We start from the raw sequence: 22,551 nt of genomic DNA, 5'->3' as shown, positions 1-22,551 counted from the left end.
CCAAATACGGCAAACAAATGCTTACTATTCACAGCACTAAACCAGTGAAAACAGAGGTAATTTGTTAGACATCTGGGAGAATAACAGTTTTCTCCCAGTGCGTTAAGCAGTTTACCATAGCACAGACACATTCCTGTTTTGCCTCACATGACAATTATTCCCCTCCCTTGCCCAAAAGTGTCAGTGGTTGTGGCACATAACATTAGAAGTGACATGCACTTTAATAAAGTAAAACTCTAAAGAATATGAACCAGTTTTCCTTTATCAAGCAGCTGTTTTCTATTTTGGGAGTCTCAAAACAGAGAAATTACTATCCTTCATAACAATATTTCAGTTAGCAGCGAGAGATGAAAAGCAGCAGCTATTTCCCCTCAGAATCACAATGGTATTTTATATTCAAAATTAAGTTCCTTTTATCTAGTTAGGGGATGACTGGCAGGAATAACTTGTAATGCACATATTGTACATTTTATATACTAGTTACTATATGTTGCAGCTAACTGCCTCCATTGATAAGTTCCTATCTGGACTAATTCCTTAATAAGAGATACCTCTGTTTCCTTTGCTTGGTATTTTCTCCTTTTTATTTCTCTCTCTGGCAACTTTCTAAATCCAAGATTTATAGCATTGGACTGAGTACCTGGAAACTTCCCAGTATTTAAAGTTTGAGTTGTTTAGCATGTCTGTCTAATCTCTCCCTCCCCAGTTAAATTAACTTGAACTTTTTGTTCCAAGTTGCGCCATGGATTGGAACAGGAAGTAGTGGCTGTTCCCCAAAGAGGAAAGGGAGGGAGTCAACCACCACCGAGAAATTGACCAAAAGGGTCCATGCATCCTTTTTCTCAAAGTTGTCCATGAAGTCTCAGAACCAACTCTACTCCATATCCAACCATGGTTAAGAAAGCCAGGGGAGGGAGGACACAGTTCCAGTGTTGTATTTTTTATCCTTGAATTAACAAGTGCCAACCCAAATTAATATTTCAGTGATTTTTTTTCCTGTCCTCATAAGAAGAAAGATAAATAGCTTTTGAGTGTTACTTATCCTGCACAGGCTTTAAATGCATGAGTTATATACAAAAGCTCATGTATTTCTCACACAGCCCCTTAAAAGTATAGATACTGTTATTATTTCCATTTCACAGATGAGACAGCTGAGGGTTAAAGTAGTTGACAAAGCAGCCTGGAGTCACACAGCTGGTAAGTTGCAGAGACAAGATCATAACACAGGACTGTCTGACTCCAATGACTTTGGGCAGGCTCCCTCACTCATCCTGTCACTCATTCCATTAAAAGACATTAGTGGGCATCTCCCTCTAGTGTTCTGGAGGAATGTTCCAGTGTAGTACAATGGAAAGGAAAGTCCCTGCCCTCAAGGGGCTTACATTCTAGAGAGAGATGGGGTCAGAAGTTAAATACTACACTGCTGAGAATATAATTACAATGTGGGGTAAAGGCTCTAAAGAAATGTGGTTCTACTGCAGAAACATCATATAAAGACCCAAACAAGAAACTCCGCCCAGTTTTCTCCTCTGTAAAATGGAAGTACTTGGCCAGGCACAGTGGCTCACGCCTATAATCCCAGCACTTTGGGAGGCCAAGGCGGGGAGATCACGAGGTCAGGGGATCAAGACCATCCTGGCCAACATGGTGAAACCCCGTTTCTATTCAAAATACAAAAAAAGAGCTGGTCGTGGTGGCACCCACCTGTAGTCCCAGCTACTTGGGAGGCTGAGGCAGGAGAATCGCTTGAACCTGGGAGGCAGAGGTTGCAGTGAGCCGAGATCATGCCACTGCACTCCAGCCTGGCAACAGAGCAAGACTCTGTCTCAAAAAAAAAAAAAAAAAAAAAATTGAAGTAGTTTTGTAGCTTTAGCAGTTAAATTGAGGTATCAAGGTGATATATCTTGCTCAAGTGGAAGTTCATCCTGTTTTGTTAAAGCAGGAGAAGGATTCCATTTGCAAGTTACCACAGTCTAGAACCACCTGATTGTCTTAAAGGCAGCATTTAGTGAGTGCCTACTATGTTCTCTGGGTCATATGCTGTGCTGAGGGACAGGTTAAAATAGCCACTTGCTCACAGTGTTCATGTCCTACTTCAGAGGACCTCCCTCTCCCTCAGAGCCTCAGTTGTAAAAGGGGAAGGCTTGGGTTCTTTTTATGGCTCTGCCATTGAGTGACCCTGGAAGAGTCTCTGGGCCTCTGTGAACCTTAAACTCTTCTTCTGAAGCTCAGGAATATGAGCTGTTTCTCCTAGGGTGTTAGGAGTGTCCAGGTGAGCTTTAATGTGTGTGTGAGTGTATCTGGAACCCGTATGGCACGGTGTAGGCTCTTTATGTGGGCATATAGTCAGCACTTCATATCTATGGGTTCTTCATCTGTGGATTCAACCAACTGATGATCAAAAATATTTGGAAAAAATAATTCCACAAAGTTCCAAACAGCAAAACTTGAATTCGCCACATGCCAGTACTATGTTGAATTCCCATGATGTAGGCATTGTATTAGGTATTATAAATAATCTAGAGATGATGTAAAGTATATGAGAGGATGTAGTTGGTATGCCAAGCCTACAATAGCAATTAGGACAAGTATATGGCCATGTGATTTAAACTATATGAGAGGATGCAAATACTCTGTGTGCCATTTTATATCAGGAACTTGAGAATTCATGGATTTGGGAAGATACTGGAGCCAATATCTCATGGATATGGGGAGATGACTGTATTGTCTAATAAGCCAATCTAGGGGTTGAAGGAAAAAGCCAGCATTTCTAGAGAAGGTGGGGGCAGCCAGGCTTCCAAAATTGGGTCAAAGAGGGTCATCTTTATGGGTTGAAAGTCTCTTGTGGGACAGTTAAAATGATGGGAATAGATCCAGAAAGGTCAACTTATGTGGACATCTTCAGAGATCATTGGTGCTACATCATTTTCTTGAAAGGAACAGTGAAGAATAAGGGTTTCAACAGAAGTATGTAAATCCAAAGCTTCTTAAAAACAATATATGGTGGTGGAAATATGCAGTACTTTTAGAGAAAATTCTCAGATTCAGTATTTGTTCAGCAGGGTATTTATTGGACACCTCCAGTGTGCCAAGTAGGGGCATCCACTGGCAGGACTGCAGTGGTCCAACTAACAAGGTCCTGGTCTTAGATGGAGGAAAACATCCACCAAGTTTTATCACACAGATGAAAATGCACCAGCGCAGCCAGCACTTGGGGTGGCCAGTGCCAAGTGCAAGGGGAACAAAACAGAGGATGGGACCCAGTTACGATGGCCAGGCTGGGCTTCCTGAGTCATCTCAATATGGAGCAGTCAGTGTCAGCCAGGCATAGTCTCCAAGACAGAAGGAGTCGTGGATTTCTAGGAAAAGCATTTCACTGATAATACTTTAATGTGCATCTGTGTCCTACACTGTCTCGTATCCAGAGAGGGCCATGTTTCTAAGGGGCTATCCCAAGTTTGACACATATTCCTGGAGCTAAAGCAAGTGAAAACACTTAGGAAAGTATGAAAGCTCTGTGTGGATGGTGGTGTATGACTCTGCAATGTATATTTTAAAGAAGAAATGTTTTGGAAAGTCATTAAAAATGTTAACCACATCCCCCTCCAAACTAAAAAGCTGATGAAGGGAACATATTTTCAAATTACACACTTAAAAACATATATGTTTATATCAACAAAAGATAGCCTATGTTAGACCCAGATATAGTTGATATGCCAAGCCTGCGATAGCAATTAAGACACGTATATGGCCAGAAATGTCCTCTGGACATACTCAGCGGATGGTACCGCTGCAAAACACGTTTTTCAATGAGCTCATCTGTAAGGCACGATGAAACGAGGTCAAAGAAAAGCTTAGAGAGCTTCATACTCACAGTTTTAAACTCAACTGAGAAAAGATTTAAAGGAAAAAAATCCCTGACCCAAACAAAAGCAGGGGGAAACTTAGTGTTGCCTAAAGCAACTAAAGAAAAACACCGAGTTCTCCTGGTGGCTGTTCTCTGCCGTTCTGGGTGCAGGGGATCCGTATTTTTGCCTCCAGCATGCTCATTTCTGTTTCTCAGACCCACACACCATTTTGCTGAGACAAAGCTGCAAGTGCATTTCCACCCAGCTGGGCACACTTGCTAACTACACTGATGCATCAGAACTATAAATGTCACCCCCGTCATCTCCTTCTACCCTCTGATAACTTTACTCTTTAAAAATTTGTTAACATCCTTTTTCCAGCCTTACATTTGACATAATCAAAGTCATGTACATGAACTCCCCTCTCTCTCTGAAAAACCCCTACGTTTCCTCAAGTTCTAATTGCATTATCAAGGGTTTTGTTTGGCTCATTAATTCCTTCCCAGATGATTTGCTCCTGGTAGGTTTCTAGCAAATTCTACCCATGTCTAATAAATCATCTTACAAAATGCTGCAGGTTTTTCTCCGTCATAGGGATCTAGTCCACACGCTAATTGCTGTGCCCCTGTGAAGTTTTATTCTCCTACTTCTCACTAAAAGCAACCCCTTTAGCTTCATTGTTAAAACTCTAACAATTCGACAACAGAGAAAAGATTTCAGAACTGTGCTTTGGCCAGGCCAAGTCCCCAGAGTCATTTCAAGCTTGCTGAGCTGGAATATACCCAGGGTTATTCTGTCATCTAAACAAACTTTCTCCAGGTGAATCAGGCAAGGCGTCTATCTCTTCTGTGTCCCCTGTTGGACCTGGGAGTCAGGGAGATGAATGATCCATTGTCCTGAGGCAACACTACCATGTAACTAACCTGAGAACAAGAAAATGAAGTCAAGAAGTTTTAACTGCATAGCCATAGGGTGGGGAAGGACGGGGGCCCAGTTCCTGCTTCCAGGATGTGATAGGATTATTGGGGCTGGAGACTGTGGAGTTGTAGCTACAAAGGCTGTAAAGCATTCATAGAAGACCAGATGGGGAGTGATCTGAAATAATTCAGAAGGGTGTAAGTACCAGTCTAGTGAGGTTCCTCTTATATTAAAAATCATCATTATCTAATTTCCCAGTTTCTACAGGTAAGGAAATTGAGGTCCAGAAATCATCAGTAGTTTCTTCAGATGCAAGTATACTATTTTGTTTACTTTATCATTTGATTCCCGGCATGTATCAATGGACTCATCTATACATGAATCTTGCAGTGTTTTTAGCCCAGTTCATACTTTCCACAAACATGTTTAATTTTATTTCTGTTCAGTTCTCCAAAGGTATTGTGGGCCTCCTATGTATAAGTCAGGTGTTCTGTGCGGCTAAGATAAGGTATTAACCCACCATTCTTATTTTTTAAAATGTAATCACAAAAAGCAAGGATCTATTATTATAATATGGTCATATTTTAAAGCCCTTCTTTGCCTGTGAAGTCGAGAGGGTGAGTCATTTTATTTCCCATTTTACAGGTGATAAATATCTTAGGATGTCATTATTATTCTTTTTGTGCCATTTGTAAATCACATTTATAAATCTTTGAGAAAGAAGTACACACTTAAGTTTACTTTTGATTCATATAGGTTCTAAATCTTCCCAATTTCTGTGTCTTCCACCGTAGATGTCTCCAATGTTAGTTATTCCTGCTCATTTTCATTGGTTCTTCTTGCAAAGCCAATATTTCCAGAAATCTGCACCAATTTCTCACAGTGATTGCACATTTCAATGGAGATAGATAGCTTGGAGACAGTTTATACATTCTACTGATAAAAGTTGTCTCTGGTTGCATGGAAGGGTCTCAGCAAACTGAGAATATTTTGGCAATTCAGTAGATAGAGCCAGATTCATTATTGCACATAAGCACTCTTCAGTGGAATATTCATACATATTACAAATTAAGTTTGAGCTGATAGGGAGGGTTTCTTTTTCTCTTATAACTTAGTCAACACAGCAGAAGAGAGGCAAATATTTTCTCCTCTAGCCTAAATTTCACCAAGTTGAGCAATAATTTGCAATTAAAATACAGAATTTTGACAAAGTTTAGGACAAACATAAAGTTAGTTTTTGTGCTTTAATTCTGTATGTGAACTAGATAAGCAATAAAATGGTATTTCCCCGCACGTGCACACACAGCATAGTTCTCCAGAATAGTTCAATTGTCATAACTCAGTAGAATAAAATATGGACCACTGCTCCTCACTCTAAGAAAGCCTGAGCAGCAAGGGCTGCCCTGCTAACTGCAGGCTTCTATTCAGTTTTCCTTATGGGGAGAAGCAAGAGGGAGAAAATTATCAAAATTTTCATAATGAAAATGAAGAAAATCACCCATGATAATGCCACTTTGAACTGTTGATGTTCCTTAACTTACGACGGAGTTACATCTTAAAAGTCAAAACTAAAAATCATCCGGGTGTGGTGGCTCATGCCTGTAATCTCAGCACTTTGGGAGGCCACGGCAGGAGTTCAAGACCAGCCTGGCCAACATGGTGAAACCCCGTCTCTACTAAAAATACAAAAAAAATTAGCTGGGCCTGAGGGCGCATGCCATCAGGAGGCTGAGGCATAAGAATCGCTTGAACTCGGAAAGCAGAGGTTGTAGTGAGCCAAGATTGTACCACTGCACTCCCGCCTGGGTGATGGAGTGAGACTCTGTCTCAAAAAAAAAAAAAAACCTAGGCAGGTTAAAGATGGATATGGTTTGGATTTTTTAATATGGTTCTAAAAACAACGTGGGACAGTTCATGTGAAGAACAGAGTTTTAAGAGCAAGTGGGTAGAGCTTCCCCCACTGGGGCTAGGGAATATGCATCCCATTTTGCAGAGAGTTTCAGAGATACAAGATTCAGTGGCTTTTCTAGCCAGTCACAGAATAAACCATTCTTCCTTCTGCATCCAACCTTCCTGTGGGGGGAGATAAATGATTCCAGAGTCTTAAGAAGCAAAGTTTCTAGAAATAAATAATACCCCAGGTTAGGGTAAGAATAGTAGGCAGTGTCCGCAACATCCACATGTACTTGTGAGGGAAGCCCCCAAGAAGGAACAGTGACTTGGGATCCAGAGCCCATTACAGAAAGACTATGTCGGTATGGCGTGATCTAGTAGCAGAACAATTAAAATACTCAAGAAGCCCAGGATCTATCTAAGTCCTAATTTATTTCAAGCTTTTGAAATTTAGTATTTGCATTTGCTTTGTCTTGAAACCTCACACGTCAAGTATTTTAGCTTAACAAAGAATAATGTACTTGGAGGTAAGAGGCCAAGTTCAAGCTCCCAAACTACTATTTAGTAGCTAATAACCCTTAGGCAAGTCACTTACTTTCTGGAGCGCTTACAGTGGGAGGGCTACCCTTCCTGTCCCATGTCATCCTAATTTTTTCTAATCTCTTCTTCACACAGCAGCCAACTCCCATGATCATGTCTCTAAGGTACAAACAGAAGGAAAAACAAACAAACAAAAAAAACCCTTAATCTTGTGGATTCTCCACCATCCTCTTAAATCATCTCAAAATCAAAGTCTTTTTTTTTTGGTGATGAAAGTACCTAAAAATCTACTCTCTTGGCAAATGTCCAGTATGTGACACACTATTATTAGCCATAGTTAATACTAAAAAAATGAAAAAAGGTAACTATAACATGATGGATATGTTAATTTTCTTGACTGTAGTAATCACTTCATTACACATATGTACAGGTGTTCCTTAACTTACGATGGAGTTACATCTTAAACCCATTTTAAGTCAAAAATGCATTTAATATTTCTAACCTACTGAACATTGTAGCTTATCCTAGCCTCCCTTAAATATGTTCAGAACACTTTCATCAGCTACAGTTATGCAAAATCATTAAACGCAATAATAAAATTTTGAATATCTCATGTAATTTATTTAATACTGTACTGAATGTGAAAAATAGAAGGATTATGTGGATACCGAAAGTGCAGTTTCTATTAAATATGTATCTCACTGTAAAAGTGAAAGATCATAAGTCAAACCATCATAAATTGGAGATCATCTGTATAGCAAAATATGCTGTACATCTTAAGTATAAACAATAAAAAATAAAAATATTTTTTAAAAACTGAAAGTCCAACCTGAAGCCTCCAAGAGTCAGCATAGCCTGCCCTTGCCCATGCTTCCAGGCTTAACGCATGATAGTCTGCACCCCACTCACGTGCACCAGCAGCCCATCAGTTGTACCAGGTTTTCTCCTACCACAGGACCTTTGCACATGCCTTTCCCTCTCCTCTCTTCCTCCCCACTTAAATCCTGCCCTTTGGATTGGTGCTTTACACCTGTTCCTCAGGGGACCTCCCTCTCCCTGCCAGGTTTTCTTTCCTTCTCTCAGTAGTGGGATTCCTAGCATCCTTCTCCTTCACCAGACTGTCAACTTCCTAGGGACAGCTTCCATTTCTAGTCTTGCCCACCACTATATTGGCAGCCCCAGGCAGTGTGCTGAGCATGGAGTCATTCGCAATCATTATTTGACCAATAAACAAATGAATGAGCCATTGAATGTACAGTGCCAAGCATACTGCATGGTATGTAGAAAATAACTCGGAAGTATTAAGCATTGCTAGAGATTCAAAGAAGCAAAAGATGATTCCTGCAATAAAGTGGCTTTAGTCTTTGAAGAATATTTCAAATGCATGCCATACTCTTTAGTTTATCGCTGATGTGGAATTATTTTTAAATGCTGTCTAGGAAATTGGAGGCATTTGAGAAGATCTGTCATAATTTATTTAGAATGTTGATTATGGACAAGCCAACTAATGATTACTGTTATAGGAAAACAAAAGAAAAAATAGCCCATTCTATCAACATTCAGTGGTAGGTTTATATTCATACTGGCACCAGGCTCTTTTAAACTGAGTTGTTTGTTTTGAACCACTAAAACCATGGTTTAATATAAACAGCATTTTCTTCCAAGGATCCTATCACAATCAATTTAATGAAAGTTTTTCCACATGGTCTGTAAACTGCAAGATGAACTAGTTGGCTATGCAGGAGCCAAAATTAATTTTGATCAAGTGATACACGTCATAATTTTATTTCTTTGGATAGAAAACAAAACAAAAAAAAGAACAAAAAAGATGCCAAACCACTCTTTGTAGGTTACACTAAAATTCTGAAACACAAATCCACAAGAGCCAGGAAATTCTGTTTACAGTGAATCAACTTTAGCTTTGATTTTTCCTGGCATTCATTCATTTGTTACCTGACTTTTGTGTTTAAGGAATTTTCATAGTCGTGTAATAAGCGGAACAAATAAAGTATAGGACATTAAGTCCAATAGCATTTTTCAAAATTTGCTTTCTAAGATTCAGGCGCTTCAAAAAATGTGTGATGTTGCTTGTTTTCTTGCTGCTCAGAGATTTCTCTGACTCTGAGAAATGACTGACATTACTTTTGTCTTAACTGTACTATTTTTTATGCCATTCCATCCCAGGGGCTTTACACATTGCCTATAGGACATTTGTAGGACAAACACATTGAAATCTGATGAGACAACTTAGTAAGAAATGAATTGACAGAAGAAAATCAATTTCCGGTAGGTAGTGAATATCCACAACTAGTGTTTTTCTCCATCCTGCTTGTTAAACATACCATTACCAAGGTGAGTTCCTGGGAAAGGTCAGTAGACTCAGCTGACTTGGTTCTCAGGGTAAAGCTCACGTGCCCTTGCCATGGCATGCACCATGAACGTTCTCCTTTGGCAAGTGTCCTTCTCACTGGAACATCACCTTCCACCTCCGGGCCCCACCTCTCCCTCTTGTTGATGACTGCCCCTTTTCACTACACCCTCACATCTTGGCATCATACAGTCACCGGTGAACACCTCAGCTTCCTTTGCTTTACAGCCCAGGTCAGGTAACAGCACTGCCGGCTGTGCTGCTTGGTGGTTAGAACACGCATTTCGAAGCCAGGCAGACCTGGGTCACATCCCCATTTCTACTTTCATAAGCTGCACAACTTTTAGGAAGCTGCTCAGCTTCTGAGGTGGTAGAGATAATACCACCTACCTCACCAGTGACATCCTTATTCTGAAGATGGGATGAAATCATGTGTGTGAAGCATTTATTGCACTGCCCGCCACAGAACAAAAACCCATGTGTGGCGTTCAGTGTCATATCCTTGAAATGGCTCCTCCCATAGACATGACTGCAACATAAACTGCTTTTCATGGGTTTTCTTATGTGACTTATTTGGAGTATGGTTTTTACTGAAATTTGGCAGCTGGACTTTTTAGGAGCCCAAACCTAGGCTAGTATTTCCCATAAAAGATAGCGTTTACTGAGTGTGCTATGAGCCAGGCGCTCTTCTAAGCTCTTTACAAGGAATCTTCACAACCCTGTTTATAGATGAGGCACAGGAAGAGGCTAGAAAATTTGTCTAAGTGTGACAGTTATAACAACAGCTGACATTGGGCACTGTGCCAAGAGCTTTACTTTAATTACATCATTCAGGTATCACCTATGAAGCATGTACTTAAATATTCCTCATATTCTATTGAGGACACTGAGGCACACAGAGATGGAGTAATTTACCCAAAGTCACACATCTGATAAATGGCAGAGCACGGACTTAGACCCCCATGTGTCTCACCCTGGAGCCCCAGTGATGCCCACTCTCACCCAGTGTTACTGAGCCTTCCTCACCACTTTATCAATACATGGCACATTGATTCTGCAAATCAATGAGGATAATAAATAGCTAACCTTCACTGAGCACTTGGTATGCACTAGGCATGAACCATAACTACTTTCTATGCAGAGCCTAATTAATTCCAGCAACAACTCTGTGAGTTAGGTCCTGCTGTTAACCCATTTTACAGAGAAGAAAACTAAGGCATCAAGAGATGAATAACCTGCTCAAGATAGCACAGCTCACAAGTGCTACAGCCTACATGAACCCCAGGCAAACAGACCCAAAGCTTTGCACCTTGACAATGGCCCTCATCAGATGTAGAACTCCTGCCTGCTCCTCTGCATCTTCATGCAGCATCCTTAAGGCTCCTCTAATTTTAAATGTAAATGACTATGGTGACACAAAATAGAAAACACCATTAAACACTCTTTTTAACTCCGTGTGATAACAATTCCGTTGATGGAGGACTCTTCCTGTCCTTTCCTCTGATGACTAGAGGCTTGAGAGTAGAAATTTTATTGTAGCCAGCCCTCTAGACTCTGATGAAAACAGTTAACAAATTCAAGTTTATTCAAGGTATTTATGAGACCAATATGAAGTTTACACCAGGGAGAGGAAATGGCGTAATAAAATGGCTTTCATAAAGGCTTCGGGCATGATGCTTGCAAAAACCTAACCACACCTTCCTCCTTCAATTTGTGGCTGTATTTGCCTTTACAGCAAGAGATAATGCCAAGGGATCATTAAATGCAATAACACTGACGTGTAAAAAAGAAGCATGTCATCTTCTATATTGTGAACTTAGAGCATGCCTCTCCCAATTCAAGGTGAAAGCCACCAGCATCTTAAATGAAATGTCTGCAGATGCCCTCTGTGTCTCTCGTTTTTGTCTGCGAAACAGTGATAGTAGCTGTACTTCCCTTGTGTGAGGATTACATGAGTAAATGTAGGTAGAATGCATAGAATAGTGTCTGGCACAGAAGAAGTGTTGTACCACTATTGGGTTTATCATGATTAAAGTGTCAAAAGCTCCAGCATTTTATTTGAAGTATTCCGGACACTCATATATAAAAAGGCGAGCAACGAAGCACGGAGTGGCTGATAGCGACTTTCATGGACTGTTCAACCAGGAAGTGCTCTGGGAGACACCGTTTTCAAGCCCTTTTGCTATAGAGGATGCTGAGTCACCCAGCAGCCCCTTCTATGTGTCCAGGGCTGAAATGCAGGAGTCTGGAGGCCAGATCATCACCTGCTGCCACTATGGTGGACTCCCGACCTAGTGAAAGCCAGAAGCAGGACCACCACCAGCCCATACGAGCACTTCTGCGTGATTTAGAGGAAGGCTTCTCTTCCTCTGGATGGACACGGCCTCTAGCCCACTGCCCTACTTGCCACCTTGCCTTTGCTCACACCTCAGCCTACACATCCCTAAGCAGGGGTACTACAGAGAAGTTCTAAAACAGAGACAGACAGAGAAATCAGTTATCCAAGAAAAGCCACTTTGCATGTTGTGATTTTCTGTGAGGTCTATAAACTTGGTATTTCTTGTCTCTTTCCTCTCTGTCATTTTTCACTTGACATGGCCCCACCTTGTCACTTGCAGTGCAGAAACCAGAGACAGCAGGAGAGCTTGGCCAGAGCCACTTGGTTATTTTGCAAACACTCCAAGACCTTCTGGACCTCATTTTTTCATTCTCGACAAAGCAGAGGATACTGTCCTTGATACTATTTTTATCCTATCAAGAAATGGTCTAGAATAAGCTTAAGAGCAAAAACACTTCTCATTGAATACGTGTGTACTTTTTACTGGAGAAGACCCTCAAGTTCCAAAGAACTTAGGAGATGTAGAAGATAGGGAGATTTGGCTGTAGAAACAGCTTGTTGCCAAGTACTTGCCATTGGCTTTCCTATAATATCTGGAGCTGCTGCTTCAAATTATCACCTGTAAGGTGATGCAAAAATGTACATGTTAATTTTTTGATTCATACTGGTTCAGATATACTGTAGCTTAATGGACATTTGGATGTCATTGCTTGAAATGAGATTTCATGTGATGATAACAAGGTTTCCAAAGGCGATATTAAGGTGGGATTGGTATCTGAAAAGAAAGTATTTACTTTTTAAAAAGTAAGTACATGTATGTTTTTAACCTCTAAGACTCATCTGTTTTACTAATCAGAGGCTGGTAGCCAGATGTATTCTACATTTAGGAAAACAGTAAAGGATTTTAAAATGTGAGACACATCAGTTACACACAAAGAAGACTTTTCTAACAAGGAAATTACCCAGGCTATAAATTTATCTGTGCAGGATGCTTGAAATGGAGTAAGGAGGGGATCTGATGGTTGTAAAAATACCAAATCTAGGGAAATAACATCAGGATGCATTTAGAAAATACCATGGACAAACTGCTGAGGTCCCAACTAGAACCCAACACATCCATACATAGAAACTGACAGCTGTGGCAGTGCCATCTACAGATCTCCATCTCTGAAGTGAAGTACTTTCCTCAGAAACACATTAATTTGAACACCATTCATTCCTGAAACTCACATTTCTTCTTAACTGCCATAATACCTGCATTTTAGATAAGTTGCCTTCCCTTCTCCAAGCCCTAGAGGAGACTATAAATTTGAAATAAATCAAGACAGACAGGAGTTGCCTAAATGAAAAAAAGATTTTTTTTATCCAACCTAAATCAGGGCTTGAAACCTTTTACTTTTCAGTGTATAGTGTATTATTGTCTATTGCTTCCAGTGAATTCTATGTTTTAATTAGTTTGAAAACATAGGTGTGATATTTTACAGAATGAAATCACTCCCCCTGTATTTAATTAAATGAACCCTATAAAAGTTGGATTTTAGCCAGGGGCATAATTTATACTAGGCTGAATTTAAAATTGCATTCGTACTTTATATGAGGTCATTTGCACATGTAATACAAATAGAGGTGACTGTGATATGCTGAACCTCAGAAACCAAATGTCCCCCATAAATAGGTACTTAGTTTCTAATTTGGAGAGAGTATAGTATGCCTTTTCCAAATACTACATTCTAAAATATCCTGAACTGCTTACGATTAAGTTGTAGAAAACTGTGAAGGCTCTCTGGGACTCTGTGTTTTGAAAGGTGCTACTGTATGACAATAGTTTAACCCATGGTATTTCTAAGTAGACCGTGAAAACCAAGCCTCTCTCTGGTTTATGGGCCCGGCTAGCATTCCATCGTGTGTAGTCTCTGAGTCACTCGATGTCTTGGTAAAACGCCACCCATAATGCATTCATCTTTCCATTTCTTAAGTGATTCCCATGTGTTGTAGCTTCATTTTTCCTCCAAGAACTTCTTTCAGTGACATTCCGTCAGCCAAGAAGGGAACTGGTCTCACTAAATAAGCTCAGTAAATTCTTGCTGAATGAGTGAATGACTGAAAGATAGACAGATGGGTCGTCAGTGAAATTTACCTCCCAAATGGAAAGCTCGCCAGCTTTGTGTTAGTTCTCAGGACCAACTGGAAAAGACAGCTACAAGTACCTCCTAGGAAGAGCAACAGCAATGTTATTCCGGCCCAAATTGAACCCGGAAGGAATGGTTCCATGCCCTCAGCATCATTGTCTGTCTTGTCTCAGGAGACCTTATGCTAAAGGACCTCTTTAAGGTCCCTTAGTGTCATGTCATATTTGCAGCAGGGATGTTTGCCTTCAGACTAACTGATTGGATTTTTGCCATAATTGCACCTAAGTCCCAGGGGACCAGCCAGAGCCTTAGGTGAATAATTTAAGCATTTAATTTATAATAAAGTTTGCAATCAGCATTTCTTGTTCCAAAACATTCCATTTACTTGGTTTTAAAGCTGCATAAACTGTTTTAAAGGCAATCTGCTCAATTGGGCAAGTTAATGATATTGAATTTGACTGAGCCAAACGTCACTGGGTGCATCCCGTCTATAATCACAGCCATCATCACCACTGTTTTGTGTAATGTAGATGCAATGCTAATCCTGAGAATAAAAGTTGTCATTCTCGGTTGGCTGATGGCGTGCACCGGAGTCATCATCTCGCTAAGAGTCTCAGTGATGTGATTCCAAGATGACAGTGTAATAAGTGTTATGTGCACAAGGTAATTCAAAACAAATTTGGCTGCAAAAATGGATCGTCTAGGATAGTAAACTCCCGCCTTGTCTCATCATCTTTTAAGAGAATGTAATGATCCCTAAAATACCTTGTCAAGAAGCTCATGTGGCAGGGGTCAAGTCCTGTAAAATTTATCTGTTGGACCCCCCTCCTCCTCCAAGAATCCCAACTCGAGGGCTGAAAATATCCATGTGCATATTGGTACCCCAGGAACACACAAGATGGGCAGGGAGCTTCTGGGAAGTCAAGAAGCCTTTCGGCATACACATGTCTCTTAAGAACACCTCACTAGGCTGGGTTTTGCTTCTTTGATTTATAGATTGTTTCCTCCTGGGAAAATATGTCTCTTCTACTACAGGATTCCCATGAGCACTGGAGTTTTAGTAAATTCTTATTATTGGCATTTAGGCATTACAAGTAAGTTATCTCATCTAAACTTTATATTACCCTAAAAAGCATGATGCTATATTTATTTTGCAGATGAGGAAACTGGAACTGAGAACAGTTAAATTGCCCAAAGCCCACAGCCAGGATTCCAACGCTGGCTTCATCCCACAATTGCTGTCCCTGCACACTCCACCTCTGAGCTGTAAAAAAGGAGGAGGTCATCTGGCTTGTGGAGGGGCTTATTTGAACTGTATTTGATTGAAAACTGCATGGGCTACTAAAATTGTTTTCTTGGGCACAGTTGTCAGAAATGCCTTTCTGTGGAACCCAGCTGTAGGCAGGGGGGACATTCTTGTGTGAGATGACAGGGCATTTCTCAGTCACCCCAAAGTCCCAGTTCTCCCTTTGGGGTTGCTACTGCTCTTCCCTCTGTAACCTGGGCAGTATGGATGCTGTTGTATCAATGCCGTGTAACAGTACCCAAAGCTGGACAGATTCAGAACAGCTTTCCTGCTTTTTGTAATTGAGTATGCCTCAACACAGAGGAGCTCTTTGTAGCCAAGAATGCTTTTAGCTTTAGACTGATCCAAGCGGGTCCTTCATGCATCATTTTCTTGGTACCATTTAAACATCCACTCAATGGTACTAGCATTTGGTTTATAAAAATCTATCCAAGTAAAGCAATAGTTGCCATCACCTTGCTATAAAAATGAACTAAGATGTACTCCTAATCAGAGAAGGATTTTCACTAATTATTTTACCCACATAGAAGAATGTCTCTAGGAATGAATGAGAAAACATTTGTGCCTAATTTTACAATATATCTATGTGATATTTACACTTTTTAGGATGTTTTGGACTGTAGGTAGTTAATATCCAAGTCAAATGACCTAAAGTATAAGGAATGTATTATTGAATATAACAAGAATTTTGGGGATAAGACGTTCTAAACTTGGTTAATTCACTTATTCAGTGATATTATTAGGACCACAATTCTCTCATTTTTCTACTCTGCCATCCTCAGTGTGTTAAGCTGGCCTCTGAGGCCAGCTCCCCACATGGTCCCAAGATGCTGCCACAAGTCCAAGAAAGCATGCAGATGACTTGTCTAGAGGCAAAAAATGGCCCTTTCCTATCTCATGTCCTAGTTTAAGGATGGACAAAACCTCAGAGCTCCCTAGCAGCTCTCTCATCCCATCCAACCAGCCAGAATTATACTGTATACCCATGTCTAAATCCATCACGAGGCAAAAGGACCAAGACCACCATGATAGGCGGGAGCCAATCACAATCCACACCTCAAATCTCCCCCAGAGGGAAAGATATAGGATCTGGTAGAAAGGAAACAGAGAGTTCTTTTAGCAGAGAGGGAGCATTGGGGTGAGGATGGGTGCGTGCTGCCCAGGCAGCTGACATTGCCTGCTCTAGTGTTTGTAAGAATTATGTGTCTCTAAAAAGTGTAAACTCATAGGTTCCTTTCTGGACACAACTAGAAGATGCCTGGATTCTAATTCCCCATCCTCTCCTCACTTAGCTTAGTGTTCCTCTTAACAAGAACAGGAAGTTATAAACGAAAAATATGCCATAGTAAGAAAATCCCATTCTTATTCCTTTTTGGCAAAAGGCCTGGTATTTATATACTATTAAATAGAAGAAGAACAAATTTGACACATCTTGTAGCACCCACTCGAAAATCCTAATATCTGAATTCATTGTGGGTATAACTAACATTGGTGCAAGCCATTCCCAGGGAATACCAAGGGCAGAAGACCAGCGTGACTGGGTGGTATTGACCACAGCCACATCTCCTAAGGGTGCTATATGTTGCATTAATTTATTCTCAGCAACAAATTTGCTGTAGCATTGTAAATTCCTGTATTATGTGACTCTTGGTGTCACACATTTAATGAAAGATATGGCTCCAATAGTCCGGCCCCAGCATGAATTCCACAGCACCCCAAGTTGTTTTTCATCCCCATCTACACCCCATTCCTTCCCATGCCAAGCCCTCAGCATTCTAGGGTCTAAGCAGGGAAGCACTTACCAAGGTCACTTGGGATAGAAAGCTAGAAAGAATTCTTTCTTGTCCTTTCATTCTTTTCTCAAAGGGAGAAACATGGCAACAGTCGTAGTGTTAAACCCTGCTTTCCAAGTCCTCCAGGATGGGGAATTTAAAAGTTTGGTGGTTCAGACAGTTCCTTATTTACTGGTGCACTCAAGTCATTTTGTGACCCAGAGTTCTTTTCTGCCGAACTCCCTCGTGATGTAAATAAATTACTTAAGTGGATTGAATCCAAATCATTAATAACCTCCACTGGCATGATTCATTTGGGCTTCATTACAAGGAAAGAATTCCACATCTATTTCTCAACCCAACAGTTGTTTACAACGCACTTCAGCCTAAGAGTTGTTGTCCCTACAGGGCCAGAGTGAAAGGGTTTGGGGGAAAAAAAGAGAAAAACAGCTTTACAATCAATACTTATGTTCTGCCTGGACATAGGGAAACTGAAGTGCTCTGAGGATAGACCTAATTGTCAGCATGCTTTGAAGTCCAAGATACTAAGGGAGGAAAATGTATATATGCCAAATAGGAAAAGGCTGTGGTTCAGTGTTCATTTTGACATTTATAAATACATGCTAAAAACATGCAGATTGCAAGAGTGGACTATTAATCTAAGAGATTTAAACTCAGGAATTGCTATGAGGAGTGACTTGAATGGGTCAGTGTCCTCCAGAAAAGCTTTGAGAAGCTGAGCAACTTCTGCAGCCGTGTGTCCTATGGAATATGATTCCTATACCATCATTTTACATTTGCTTTTTAAAAACCAACCAAACCACTTGAGGAATACTATAATATTAAAATATTGTGGAGCCTGATACATTCTATGCAGTCCAATCATAAGATGTTACCAGACTTTCTGCATATAACCACCTGAACATAGTTCCTTTGTTTTATGGGGGAAGGGAAAAGAGAGGATAAATTAAATCATTGGACTTCCATCTAACTTGGAACGACTTTGATTTTTAGAAATAAGACTCTGATTTCTATTTCATCTTATGTCAGCTGTTCTAAAGATAGCTGGGTTGAGTGAGTTTTGATTGTACCGTTTGGGAGAATCCTGGACACAGCGTCCAACGTTCTGACCCAGCATAAACTAGTAAGGTCCTCTCATGAGGTTTGAGGCTGTAGGGAGGGAGATGATCTTACTTTCAGTCCTGCCAACTTCACAGGACTATGATGAGAGAACTGTTGAGAGGTATCTTCATTTAAGTCATGCAGCAGACAGTAGTCACTCAATAAGTGCAGGCTTTGAGGATGCAGTAATAGCAAAGCACTGCACACAGTGGGAACCAAAACAGCAATTAAGCCAGCGGTCACTTCCCCCAGACGCTGGCCATTTGAATTCCTTCTCCATAATAACTTGCCATATGCCGCTATGGCCTGAACTGTCATTTACTTAATATTTTTAATGGACTTTTTCAAGAGCGAAAGGATTATTAAGAGGAAACTTCATATTACTTCCATGAAGGGAAGACTGGTATCATCTGACACAAACTGGAAAAATACACACTATTAAAACATAACAATGTAATGAATTTCTAGTTAGCTATTATTGCCTGATAAAGGCTCGGAGCCTGAGGCTGGCCTTTTCTTTCACAGGCAAGATTAGCAAGTGATGAAATTGTGTTAAAGACATTCCACGGGGAAGCTAAGCCTTCCCACTGTGAGATTTATTATTGCATGCCAGATCTGAATACCTCCAAACTCACTCTCTTTCCACCAGGCATTCTTCGGGAAACCTAAACACAGAGAACTGAAGTTCTCTGACACCACCACCTGCTTCTTTCTTTTAGCTGCTTACACATGAAAGCAGCCAATTCATGTATTTGTCCTTCCATTTTCTGCTTCATTCTAACCTTGTCCCACCCTAAATATTTTTCCACAGGTCAACGGCAAAGACTTATCCAGAGCAACTCATGACCAGGCTGTGGAAGCTTTCAAGACAGCCAAGGAGCCCATAGTGGTGCAGGTGTTGAGAAGAACACCAAGGACCAAAATGTTCACGCCTCCATCAGAGTCGCAGCTGGTGGACACGGGAACCCAAACCGACATCACCTTTGAACATATCATGGCCCTCACTAAGATGTCCTCTCCCAGCCCACCCGTGCTGGATCCCTATCTCTTGCCAGAGGAGTAAGTAACCTAATCTTGAACCCCTAATGCGTTAAGAAGTATTTCCAAGTTGGTTTCTTTCTCTTCTATGTGGTGAAAAAAATTAATGCACACTATAATTTTCCTCCAAGTTGCCCGTATTTAACTTTATTGTTTATAGAGGCAATAAATCGAGTCCTGCTCAAAACCGCTCCGACATATTAATTACTTTATTATAACCCTGGAGCGGACTTATTCAAATTATATCCTAAGAACAGAATTACTTACAAATGTTGTAAAAGTTGTTTCAGAATAAAATGTAATCACCCCAAATGGTAATTTGAAGATCCTGCAGTTATTACTAGGGAATGTTGATCATTCTTTTAAATAGACAACAAAGTAAGTTGTGTGTGTCAAGAGAGCCCTGGAGGTTGTGCCTTCTGCTTTCTTGGGTCTCATTTCAAGCCTGGATCCATGTAATAAGCCCGCACATGCCTCATCTAAGACTGCATCAACCAATTAAATAACAGCTGCAACTCAGCACGCCACATGGATTTCTTTACACACACCTCTTCTCTCAACTTATTTCTGCCAGCGATAAAGAGTCCTTCAGAGGCTTCAAGTCAGACAAACCTGATGCTCAAAGTAATTTCTAGTTGTGGAACTTGGGTAATTTACTTTGTTTTGTGGGGCTGTATTTTTCCTATATTAAAATGGAGATAACAGTATCAATCTCTTATCATTGAAGGATTAAATGAAACAATATGTGGGAAGTGCTCATGGGGCATATGGTAAGCACTCAGTAAATGGTACCAGCGATCACCGTTAATTTAGTGGGTGATGTAAAATATTCAGGAAAAAATGAAGAGCAAGACACTTTCTGTGATAGACTGCTGGCCCCCAAGGTGTCCAGTTCGACATAGCTTTTAACATAGCTTTTCAAGGCCAGGCGTGGTGGCTCACACCTGTAATCCCAGCACTTCGGGAGGCTGAGGCAGGTGGATCACAAGTTCAGGAGATTGAGACCATCCTGGTTAACACGGTGAAACCCCGTCTCTACTAAAAATACAAAAAACAATTAGCCAGGTGTGGTGGCGGTCACCTGTAGTCCCAGCTACTCGGGAGGCTGAGGCAGGAGAATGGCGTGAACCCGGGAGGCGGAGCTCTGCAGTGAGCCGAGATCGTGCCACTGCACTCCAGCCTGGGCAACAGAGCAAGACTCCGTCTCAGAAAAAAAAAAAAAAAAAAAAAAAAAAAGCTCTTCATGTGTGACTTTGCACATCTGAGGACACAGCCTCTCCAGCTGATGTTAGGGTCGCCCCTGTGTTTTCTCATCTTAGCTCCATCTTGGATCAGATCATTGACTTGATACATTATTTCAAAGGGCATTTTCACCTCTTACAGGAGAATCCAGTGGGTAATACCTGTTGGATTCCTACTAGTAACTCAGTAGCTGGAGTGAGCACATGTTTCCTGTGGTTCAGTCAAGTTCTGGATAAAGGCTTGCCCTTCATCCGTTGGTCTTAGTGGCTAGCTGTCATTGGAACCCAGGGCTAATTCCCCAGGCTTGACAGAGTAGGTTTGGCGGCAGCTGGTAGCATAAAGACAGAGGACAGGGCATCCGTCTCACATTCACTCACAGTGTGCACATGTGCAAAGAACTATTATCTCCTTTATTTCTCATGACTGTCCCTTTATACAGATGAGGAACTGCAGACTCACCAGGTTCCACTGAGCTGATGGAAAGGCAGGTCAGTCAGACCCCGACTCCCAGCTCTGAACCACAGTACCCTGTAGTGACCCATTCCATCCTCTGGAACAACTGGCTGATTCACTGAGTATGATGATCCAAACCATTTGTCTGACGTTACAGACCAAACTGCCTCACATTATTGATGAAGCCTTTAAGGCTACTTCTGACTCTTAAATGTTGACCTGTCACAGTGATGGGCCTTTTAGAAGCTAAACCTGTAATTTCCTCTTAAGTCTAGTTAACATGACATGACTTATCCCCTGACATGACATGACTTATCCCCTGGGGGCGACTTGAGAAATGTCAGAAGAGTCCAGAGGTCAGGCCTCTTCAGGTTCTGGCTGCAAGGTCAGACAACAGCAAGAGCGTGTGTCGGGACTGAATGGGGAATGTTAAGTTGATGCTTGAAAGCCCAGACCTTCCAACAGTATCCTCAGTACTAAAAGCCCTTTAAGTGCAGGCAGTATATTTGCCTGATGGGTCCAGAAAATTGAAAGCCAGCCCTTGTTTGAATGGCCACTCATGTCTGATCTGTTGTTTCAAAACTAAGTGCCTGGGAGGGAAGACTAGAGCCCATTGATTGCTGTGCTGACCTTTGAGGACATGAAGGTTTGGGTCCCCAGCCAACAATCAGAGGCTGAAGCTTTGCATCTGGCACCGTGGACTGTTAAGCTCCTTTCAAAGCTGCTGATGGAGTATGTTATGATTCCCACTGCCTTTGCTCCTTGAGGTTGCATTAATGACGTTTCCAAAGATGTCGTGAGTTCTGTGGACTGTGTTTTGCATATGTTGTCCTAGGGAAACATAAGCTTCCAGTCTCCTAGCAGAGTGAATGTGTGTGTACTCATTATATGTAAACATATACACACAGATGCACTTATGCCTACATGTTTGTACGTGCATTTCAACCATGTAAGTGCATACTGTACGTTTGTGATATCAAACATATTATTGTGGGTAACATTCAAAAAGACACGGTCCTAGGTAACAGCAGAACAGTTTCATTCTCAGCCTTTTGAACTGATCTCAGAGGCCAGCACATATCTTAGACTGTTGCCTGGGCTCGAGCCTAGTTCTCTGCAGAGATAAAATCTAACAATGAAGCAATAAGCAGTAAAATATTGTCCTGTTTCCTGCATAGAGATGGAGTTAGAAATTAGTCACGCTGAATCACGTGACTGGCAGGCTCCGGGATGGGCTCTGCAAACAACAAAGCCCATCAGGCTGGCACTTTGCATCTTAAGTCCTTCAGGAGGAAATGGACTAAAGGCAAATGGTAAAATTAGGATGATGGAGGTCCTGACCGTGCTGAGAGCCCCATCCAGAGGGAAGTGAGTCATGAAAGGGCCCACACCCTGGGAATCGCTACTGTGCCACTGGCCTGACGATGGGTGTAAGAGAAACAGATACTGACAACGGAAGAAGGGCTGTAAAGATGTTGCATCTCTTTTCAGGCATCCTTCAGCCCATGAATACTACGATCCAAATGACTACATTGGAGACATCCATCAGGAGATGGACAGGGAGGAGCTGGAGCTGGAGGTATG

The 22,551-nt window shown here is 41.3% G+C and overlaps 1 protein-coding gene across 5 annotated transcripts in view; it reads left to right on the top strand.

Moving 5' to 3' along the window:
- PDZRN3 (PDZ domain containing ring finger 3) overlaps positions 1 to 22,551 on the top strand; it is a 243,734-nt gene that overhangs the window by 202,030 nt on the left and 19,153 nt on the right. For all 5 annotated transcript variants that reach the window (XM_024928360.4, XM_063602826.1, XM_034956900.3 and 2 more), the window contains 2 exons: positions 19,046 to 19,293; positions 22,459 to 22,546. In XM_024928360.4, the coding sequence (XP_024784128.3) occupies positions 19,046 to 19,293; positions 22,459 to 22,546 (336 nt within the window). The remainder of the gene's footprint in view (positions 1 to 19,045; positions 19,294 to 22,458; positions 22,547 to 22,551) is intronic.

The sequence above is a fragment of the Pan paniscus genome, chromosome 2 (assembly GCF_029289425.2).
Source record: "Pan paniscus chromosome 2, NHGRI_mPanPan1-v2.0_pri, whole genome shotgun sequence".
Classification (NCBI taxonomy): domain Eukaryota; kingdom Metazoa; phylum Chordata; class Mammalia; order Primates; family Hominidae; genus Pan; species Pan paniscus.
This window is presented reverse-complemented; position numbering and strand designations above follow the sequence as displayed.